Below are 9,986 nucleotides of genomic sequence, written 5' to 3'. Positions count from 1 at the left end.
TTGTAATCAAGTATCATTGTATAAACCAGATAACATTACTATTTGATGAAAATTGTTTTAAGTAAAGGTTAGGACTTAGGATACACATATTTGTATGTTGTTGACGTCATATTTAAGCTAGATGCCTTTTACATTTGTTTCTCTTTTTTTTTTGTGATAAAATTATTTGGTAATATAGTTGCATAAGAAAACATGACACGAGGGCTGTATTATGTGATTGAATTGTTTAAGACTGTGTGTAATGCAGAATAGTTTTATTAGTTGTCTTTTTTTTGGGGCAACAAGTTAGTAGATGGTTGTGATTTTATATATATATATATATATTTTTTTTTGGTAAGAGTTGTGATTTTATATATATTGTCAATACAACTATTTTAAAAAGTCCATTTTTAATAATTTATTATAAAAGAAACATATATAATAACTTGAAATTGCCCTATAAAATCCACATATATTGATTGTATAAGCAAGCTTTAAAAAGTTGTTAGACAAAATGATATACTATAATAAAACATCAAGAATAGTAATTAACTTTAAAAAGCAGAATCACAAAAAAGAGTTTGATAAATCAATTGGCATCTTCTAATGAGATTTCAGTTCCTCATGGTAGCTGTTTAACAAACAAACATTGTCGAAAAGTTGAAAAATCCCCCATTAAAACTAGAAGACAACAACAAAAAAAAAAAATGAAATTATACACAAGAGTCTTGTTTTTTTTTTTTTTGGCTCAACATCAACTTATCATTAACCAAAGAGTTAAAACCAAATCAAAGGCACATTACATTTACCTCTGACACATTACATTCACCTTTATAGACTTGGACCAAAAACAAATGCAATGGTTGATCAAGTACAACCCTGAAACACTAGGCGGATCCAACGCTACCCAATCGATAACCATTGCATTTTTTAACCACAGTGAGATAGATAACACTCCACGACTCGGAATGAAATCATCTCTTAAACCACCTAAATTAACCTAATGACACGAAAACAAATACTAACACAGAGAAGACCAAAACAAATACTGAAAAAGATCAAATCCCAGCTATGAGAACCTCTTGATAGACATGAAGAACTTGTCCCAAAGCTTCAACACCCAAAAGCGCATCAACAGAAGAGCTTGGTGTCTCTTGCTTTCACTGTTCCGGTCCTAAACCTAAAATGGACAATATATCCGATTGAAACCAACTAAGAGTCGTGAAGCAAAACCGGCAAAATAGATGCTTCTCCGAACTAATCATATGATAACCAGAATGCTAATCATCTAAAGATTAAAACTTGAGGCACAAATTAGCATATACACAAGAGTCTTCTTGTAACTTGAACATTACCATTACAATTTTTTGTCTTGTTATATAACTCAAATAAAATCTCCTAAAAATAGGTACAACTTTCATTGCTCTTTTGTCTTTTGGCCGGTTAAAAAGTTACTAACCGTTAAAAATTTGGTGGTCGGTAACCTCAAACCGGTTTTGAAAACGCGTTACCATACCGGTCCAAAGAAAAAGTCCCACTTCAATTTTGGTTTTTTCTTGCTTCTTCTTCTTCTAAAATAAAAATAAAAACTCTACTCTTGTCACTCTCTTTCTGCTGTCCCTATTTTCACTCCACTCTTTTCAATTTCCCTCTCATTATCCTTTTCTTCTAATATTTTCATCTTATTTTTAAATACCAAATCTAAAAACATCATCATTTACTTATTTATTCACAATACTATACCAACTATACATAAAATAACTAATAAATTATTAAAAAGTTTGATATCCAAAAAAGAAAAGTTAATAAATGTTAATTGTGTAGGGTTTAGTTTATGGACAAAAAAAACATAATTGTATAAGCAAGCTTTTGGCTTCTAAATAGATTACTCATTATATATATATATATACAACACAATCAGCTCTCAAACCCCATCAAGCCCACCAATCTCATCTTCTCTGCTCCTCTCTTCTCTCTCACTTTAGCAGAAGAAGATAGAGAAACCAAACAACAAAAATGCTCAAACAGTTCCTTCTTCTCCAATCCTTGTCCTTTATCTTCTTCAATGTAAGCTCAATCTTGAACCTACCTATATGTCACACTTTATTATTCCATTGATTGGTTTATATATTATATAGTTTTGATTTTGTTACTGTTGGTTGAATTAGTAAATGTGGATTTTGTTGGCAATGCAGGTTGTTATCGTCGGAGGACGTTTAATCGGCGGCGGTTTCTCGGCGGAGCAGAATCCATTCACACCTAAAGCGTCTCTAGTCCGTTACTGGAACAAAGAGATCCGTAGCGAATCTCCCAGATCGGAGTTTTTAATCTCTAAAGCCTCGCCACTCAACGCCGTCGACTCAGCCACTTTCTCCAAACTCGCCGCCACCAACTCGCTCCCGACTCGGTTTCCCGATTTCTGCTCCGCCGCTAACCTCTTCTGTTTCCCCGATTTAGGAACGAGTCTCGAGAAACACGAAGAAGACGTCAAGTTCTCCACTTACGAACAGAAGAACTTCACTAACTACGGAAGCGGTCGTCCCGGAGGAGGCGACTCGTTCAAGAACTACTCCAAAGACGGCAATGTCGAGACCGACTCTTTCCGGAGATACAGCCGTAACGGAGCCGGACACGACGATAAATTCAGCGTCTACGGCGACAGCAGCAACGTCGTCGAGGAAGGATTCAACTCGTACGGAACATCCGGAACCGGCGGCGCCGGTGAGTTCACCAACTACCAAAACAACGTGAACAACCCGACGAGCAGATTCACGGCGTACTCCGACGGAGCAAACGGTCGAACTCAATCGTTCAAAACCTACACGCAAAACGCCAACGCCGGCCCAGGCCAATCCTTCACGAGCTACGGCAAAAACGGAAACGGGATCCCTAACGAGTTCGCCTCCTACGGCGCCTCCTCCAACGTAGTCGGCTCCGGGTTCTCAAACTACGGCGAGAACGGAAACGCCGCCAACGACACCTTCACAAGCTACGGAACCGACGGGAACGTGCCTCAAAACAATTTCAAAAACTACGGCGCNACAGAAGAACTTCACTAACTACGGAAGCGGTCGTCCCGGAGGAGGCGACTCGTTCAAGAACTACTCCAAAGACGGCAATGTCGAGACCGACTCTTTCCGGAGATACAGCCGTAACGGAGCCGGACACGACGATAAATTCAGCGTCTACGGCGACAGCAGCAACGTCGTCGAGGAAGGATTCAACTCGTACGGAACATCCGGAACCGGCGGCGCCGGTGAGTTCACCAACTACCAAAACAACGTGAACAACCCGACGAGCAGATTCACGGCGTACTCCGACGGAGCAAACGGTCGAACTCAATCGTTCAAAACCTACACGCAAAACGCCAACGCCGGCCCAGGCCAATCCTTCACGAGCTACGGCAAAAACGGAAACGGGATCCCTAACGAGTTCGCCTCCTACGGCGTCTCCTCCAACGTAGTCGGCTCCGGGTTCTCAAACTACGGCGAGAACGGAAACGCCGCCAACGACACCTTCACAAGCTACGGAACCGACGGGAACGTGCCTCAAAACAATTTCAAAAACTACGGCGCTGCCGGTAACTCCGCCGATGACACATTCTCGAATTACAGAGACAAGGCCAACGTCGGAGACGATTCCTTCTCCTCCTACGCCAAAGACTCGAGCAACGAGAAGGTCAAATTCGTAAATTACGGTCAATCTTTCAATCCCGGTTCGGAAAAATTCACCGGTTATGGCAAAGGAGCTGAAGACAGCAGGATCAGTTTCAAAACCTACACACCGAACTCAACCTTCAAGGACTACGCCAAAAACGGCGTCGCTTTCTCTAAATACAACGTCTCGACAGCGAACACAGTCGGCGATGGCAAAACCGTGAATAAGTGGATCGAACCGGGCAAATTCTTTAGGGAGTCGTCGCTCAAAGAAGGCACAGTGATTCCCATGCCTGACATCAAAGATAAAATGCCTAAAAGGTCGTTTTTACCCCGGACTATAATTACTAAACTACCCTTCTCCGTTTCGAAGCTCGGAGAGATCAAGAGGATCTTCCACGCCGGTGAGAACTCGACGATGGGAGGCTTAATCACCGACGCGGTGACGGAGTGCGAGAGACCTCCGAGCGTCGGGGAGACGAAGCGGTGCGTCGGATCCGCGGAGGACATGATCGATTTCGCGACTTCGGTTCTTGGTCGGAGCGTGGTGCTGAGGACGACGGACAACGTGGCGGGGTCGAAGCAGAAGGTGGTGATCGGAAAAGTCAACGGGATAAACGGCGGGAAGGTGACGAAAGCGGTGTCGTGTCACCAGAGCTTGTACCCGTACCTGTTGTATTACTGCCACTCCGTGCCTAAGGTTCGGGTGTACGAAGCTGATATCTTGGAGATTGATAGCAAGAAGAAGATTAACCACGGGATTGCCATCTGTCACATGGACACGTCATCATGGGGTGCGACTCATGGAGCTTTCTTAGCTCTCGGGTCTAAACCGGGTCGGATCGAAGTGTGTCACTGGATTTTTGAGAACGACATGAACTGGGCTATCGCTGATTAAACCGACCGGTTCGGTGTGTGTTCGATCATTTCATTTGCGTCGTGGATTTTTTATCTATATGATGATTATGAAGTTTTTACATAGAGAGAATGTTAATTTTCTACCTTATAATTATAATTATGATTATGATATTTTGAAGTTTTTTCAGTAACAATGTAAAGGCTTTGTTACTGATTTGTGGGCGGTACGAATAATTTTATATAAAGATTTTTTGTGAATGTCTGTTTATGGTTTTAATTTTTAATGAATGGTTGGTTGGTTGGAATGGTTGATTGGGATATTTATATTACTGAATTGAGGAAATGGATATATCATATGTTTTTTATGCAAAAAATATAAGGGTGAAAATAACATATAAGAAGATGGGGACAGTGAGTGATATGGTGTTTTCAAATTAAATGTGCTTAGTTATGTCCACAAGATGTAGAGGCGTGTATAGAGATGAGGTGGACTTTATGTGCCACCCAATTTTTTTTTTTTTATAATCATGTATGAGAAAAGAAAAAAATAGAGATATAGAGAGAAGAAAAGAAGAAGAGTCACGAGCTGGCTATATCAATGGGACAAATGCGTAATGAGGGTAACACATTTGGCATTGCGAACATTTTTTTATAATGAAGGTTTTTTTCTGTGTTTGTTTTTATTTTGTTGGGGGTTTTCGTGAGCCGACATTAACATCTAATAAAACTTTTTCATTACTTGTCTTGTGAGATTATTTTGTTTGAGTGTGTTCTTGAATTAGTCATCTGTGAGTCACTCTCTCTTTGGCAACTTTCGGTAAGCAAAATAGTTTTTATATCCTGACGATTACATTTTGGCATTTGATTGACACAAAGAAATAGTAAACGCGTTAACGAAAAAGTTTCAGAGAAAAATGAATACGTGTATGGCCATCTTTGCTTATTGTCAATTAGCTGGTTTCAAATTTGTGTAAGTAAAATTATATGCCAAAAGTCTACAATTTCCAATTATAGAATAGGCTTGTCTACATGTTCCCAAAAAAAAAAAGAACCCCGCAAGAACAAAACACACCACAAATTTGGTTAGTATACAACTAAACATTGTAGAGACTCTTTTCACTATTGTCACTAAACATGTGTCATAAATTTGAGGGAATGTGAATTGAATCAAATTTGCAGTTAGACCTACTTCGATTTTAATTATATCCTTATCAGACGTTAATTAATCTACCGAACAAAAGACAAATAATTAAAATCAGCATGTGTAATCAAACTTAATCTTCTCCCTTATTATCGCGCAAATAATGGAAGTTTTTTTCCTAATCATTTAATGAAACAACCTGCTCATAATCATGAAGGGTTTTTTGTTTTGGGTTTTTACAAAGACAGATGTTAACCTAACTCATATTTTAAACATAACATATCATTCTTCTTTTGGGATTTACAAGCGTATTAGCAAACATATTACATATAATTTATAAATATTTATGGGTTCATCTAGTGCATGAAAATGAAACAATCCATCACTTTCAATTACCGACTGAACTATTTGGCATGTTATGTTTGTTGCTTTATTCCCCTTAAATTTAGGACTATTAAAAATTTATATTGAATTTTTATTTACATCTATCACGTGGTTTTGCATTAAGTATTAACCAACAAAAAAAAGAAAGAAGTGAATATGATCTCTATCATCATCGTACGGGTCGAAAGAGAGAGGCCAGTGAGGTGTGAAACTCAGAACTAGAAACGAGGTTTTGTCACAGGAATCACAAACAACACAATAACGTCGTCTTGTTTGGTTAGTGTGATACGTATTTACAAGTTCACGGTTTTTGTCAAAGATGCTACTATGACAATGTAACAGAGATAGAGGAGTAATGGAGTTTGACCTCTGCGTGTGATCAGAAAGACCCACCCATATTTCTCTCTCCAATTGAAGTTTTACCTATCTCAACCAACTTAGTCCAAATCCATTATTGGATAGAGGGATGCTATTTTATGACAAGAATAAATTTGTGAAATATCTATGAGAAAAGAGCCTACAAAAGCCATTAAGTGTTGTGTGATCAAATCAAATTCAATAGAGTTTCTGTGTTTGTCCTTCTTTGCAGTCTTTTCACTTCATTCAATTTGAATCCTTTTTACTAAATGTATTAAATTCTGTTTCTGGTTGGTTGAGAAAAATCATCAAAGGCTAAATGCCAATTCCATGTGAACTTCAGCAACTCATCAATTTCAGTATTACTTTCTTTGCAAAATCCTATTACAAAAAATCTCATTCTTGAGTACTAGAAGAAGAAGAAGAAGAAGTATACTAAGTTTCAAATGCTCTTTACACCACATTCCTAATATCAAAATAGCCTATTTTGCAAGATTTGAAAACAAACAACATTCACTCCACCTGACTAACCCGGGGGTCTCTTTTTATGTCACAGCCTTTTTAGTAGTTTCTTACTCCACGACCTAAGATTCCAGGAGGAACCCATGCTCCATGCAAAATACTTTCAATTGCCCTAGCTCTTATCAAGGAGAAATTTCCCTTTCGACTCCAATAACTAGCAAACACCTCCTTCCAGTTAACCACATCATTCCCTTCTGTCACAACATGTTTGCACTCTTCCAAGCATTTCTGCTTCCACAAGTCATTGTCTGAAGCCAGGCCTCGCAGTTCAGGAGTAACACAAGCCAATGCCGCAATGTCCACACCAGGAAGCGACGCTAGTATCTTGTGTTTTAGCTCTCGAGGTAGACTGATAAAGCAAGGTGGAAGTTCTAAACCAGTTTTGTAGCACAGATTAACCAACAGGGGCGTGACAATACCATCTTTTATCAATCTCCACCACACGAGTACCTCACGATGAGCGCTCAAAGTATCTTGTTCATTGTCAGATTCCAAAGTTTCCATAAGCAAATCAACACTGTGCATATAGCTACCTTTATTAATGCACACCTTATCCACCAAACTATCTTCATCAAGAGACCCATAAACTTCAACATCAACTAAATCCTCAAACTTAACACTCACTACTCCGGTTCCATTAGCACTAATCACAGATGGGAGAGTATACTTAAGCGATACTGAAGTCCCCGCCGAGAAGCTAAAACGCATACCTAAATCAGGATTGAACAGCACAAATCCAGATTCTAACATAACAGCATGAACAGTCATGACTACAGTCGTAAATTCCCAAGTGTCACCAGATTCCTCCATCAATATCTTTTTTAAGAAGAGAGGTTCGCTTAACCTTTTTACACCGGAGAGATTCATGCCGCCGACCTCTTCTGCTCCTCCGTGATTCGTATCGTTGCTCGATCGATTCTGGATGCTCGGAAAAGAACCGGACTTTACCGCTTCCGATTTCTGAACAAACGCGCTACAATCAGAGGAATCGAGAGAGTAATAGATGAGATCACCGGACTTCACGCCAAGTGATCGGAGCGTAGCCTGAGACGAAGCCGCGAGAAGGTCGTCTTTGCGATTGATCGATAAACGAACAGAGGAAGGCTTTGAATCATTGATTTTTAGCAGGAGATCATTGAGCGTAGACTCATCGGAAAACTCGAAAGTTAGGGTTTCGTTCGTCTCGAGGTTTCTCAACTGTATCGTCATCTTCGTAAACAAGAGAGGTGAGAGTGAGAACTGAGAGAAGTAAAAGAAACTGAGAAAAGATAAAGCACAGGTAATAACCGGTTATTAATTCCCGGTTGAACCATATTTTAACCGGTTACCAGCCTAGTTCTTAATGGGCCGAATTAGGCTTGTGCTAGATCCGTTTCCTTTGAGATCCGACCCGACCCGAATTTAAAACCTCTCACCTTCGTAAATCACAAAAATGTCGCCGCGGAGGAGTTGAGAAGAGAAAAAAGAGTAAACATGGCGGCCAACGGCATGAGAAGAGCTCTTCAGGTATCGTCATCGTCGGCGAAGATACTCTTCGGTCGTTCATCAGCGGCGTCTTCTGGTTCTAAGATCGGAAAATCCGCCGGAATTGCTTTCGGGAATGGATCATCTTCTACTTCTTCTTCAACTCGTCCCTCACTTCGTAGACTCACATTCTCAAGGTTTGACTCTCGAATCCTAGAAATGAGTGTATAAAACGTTATGCCTTAGGGTAGTTTTAGTCTACAGGAGATAAGATATAGTTTCGAAGAATTAGGGTTTATCTCTGAAGTAATGTATAATTGGATTTGGGGATTTGTGTTGAGCAGGGTACCTGTGGAACTGAGTGCAGGGGTTTCACTTGTACCTTTACATAGTGTTACTGCTTCAGCTTTGCTCACTTCGTTGCTATCTCTCAGCAATCAAAACTGGAGTTGCTTATCTGAAGGTATTTTCTTACCTGTGCCAGTGAATTTGATTTACAGCTCTTTCTTTAATCTTGTTACATTGATGTTAATGATTGAGATTGAGAGGAATTGAATCACTACTGTTGATGTATCTTTAGAATTAGAGCTGATTCTGCATTTATGTTTGGAGAGAAGAAGTGAATGTAGTCTCAATTGTAAAATAGGATTCCAGAAATGATCCGATTGATATGCTATTACAAGTAATCAGTTTTGTTCGATATATCAAGTGATCGGCTTTATAGAAAACGTTCTTTATCACGATATTGTTCCACAGACCAATTTGAGGACCTATTACTGTCTAGGCCTATCTTTCCGCACTATCGATATTCTTTTCTTGGGATGTTTTGCCAGTAATCTTTATTTAGTGGTAGTAAAATGATGTGTTGATTCATGATTACCAAGCATTGAACCTTTGGTGTATCTGTGCACTGACTATTTGACTAATTCAAAGTTTGTGTTTGATATATGCAGGATTTGCTTCCACACTATAACATGGCATCCAAGTATTGGTTCCAGTTGGTAGGTTAAAACAAACTTGTTTCATTTCATCGCGGGGTATTTTGCAGTTTGTTTTCTGAGAGGTTGAAGATACCAAAAAGTACCGGAAAGAATGACAGACCGACCCTTGTTTTCTACTAAGGCCTACTTTGTTCTTTTTTGTTCATACAACTATCATCTTCAGTTGATGAGTCACTTGTGCCTGGAAATAAACTAGTCATTTTGCTAAAGTTGTTCGTGTTCCCTTACCAAAACCAATTAAGACATTGTCATAGACGACCTAAAAGTGACTGAAACAGTTCGACTTTCTTGTAATTTTGTAGTCCCAACCCAATCATACTATGCTTATCTGTTACACCAACTATTCACTGTCAACCACCAAATACATTATGTTTAGTGGTATAAGCATATGAATGGTTCCTCAAAATTAGTAAAGTTACCCATCAAACGACCAAACTCAGCATTACAGTGGCTGTTATACAATCAGAAGAGAATAAAAGTGTAAAACCAAATGATCACGGATATAAATTAGAATATAATTACGACACAGATCTACCAGCAATTTCGACCGTTGTAACGTCCCAAAAACAAAGGGCCATGATTCAAAAAAGTTTGCTTTTTTTTTTTTTTTTTTTTTTTTTTTTT

At 39.2% G+C, this 9,986-nt stretch overlaps 3 protein-coding genes across 3 annotated transcripts; 2 read left to right on the top strand and 1 right to left on the bottom strand.

The window, feature by feature from the left end:
* LOC104750878 (polygalacturonase 1 beta-like protein 3) lies at positions 1,973-4,751 on the top strand. The gene is made up of 3 exons (XM_010472730.2): positions 1,973-2,046; positions 2,175-2,526; positions 3,062-4,751. The coding sequence occupies exons 1-3, from the start codon at positions 1,996-1,998 to the stop codon at positions 4,531-4,533; spliced, it is 1,875 nt and encodes a 624-aa protein (XP_010471032.1). The 5' UTR covers positions 1,973-1,995; the 3' UTR covers positions 4,534-4,751.
* LOC104750877 (F-box protein SKIP22-like) lies at positions 6,714-7,951 on the bottom strand (the record flags this gene model as incomplete). Its single annotated transcript, XM_010472728.2, is given in 1 exon segment — positions 6,714-7,951. A coding segment is annotated over 1 exon segment (1,015 nt), but the record flags the coding sequence as incomplete, so codon positions are not given.
* Positions 8,311-9,656, top strand: LOC104750876 (protein NUCLEAR FUSION DEFECTIVE 6, chloroplastic/mitochondrial-like). Its single transcript, XM_010472727.2, has 3 exons — positions 8,311-8,558; positions 8,706-8,824; positions 9,315-9,656. The coding sequence occupies exons 1-3, from the start codon at positions 8,371-8,373 to the stop codon at positions 9,332-9,334; spliced, it is 327 nt and encodes a 108-aa protein (XP_010471029.1). The 5' UTR covers positions 8,311-8,370; the 3' UTR covers positions 9,335-9,656.

This window comes from Camelina sativa, chromosome 16 (genome assembly GCF_000633955.1).
Source record: "Camelina sativa cultivar DH55 chromosome 16, Cs, whole genome shotgun sequence".
In the NCBI taxonomy this organism is placed as follows: Eukaryota; Viridiplantae; Streptophyta; class Magnoliopsida; order Brassicales; family Brassicaceae; genus Camelina; species Camelina sativa.
The sequence above is the reverse complement of the archived record's forward strand: the minus strand, read 5'-3'. Positions and strand labels throughout refer to the sequence as shown.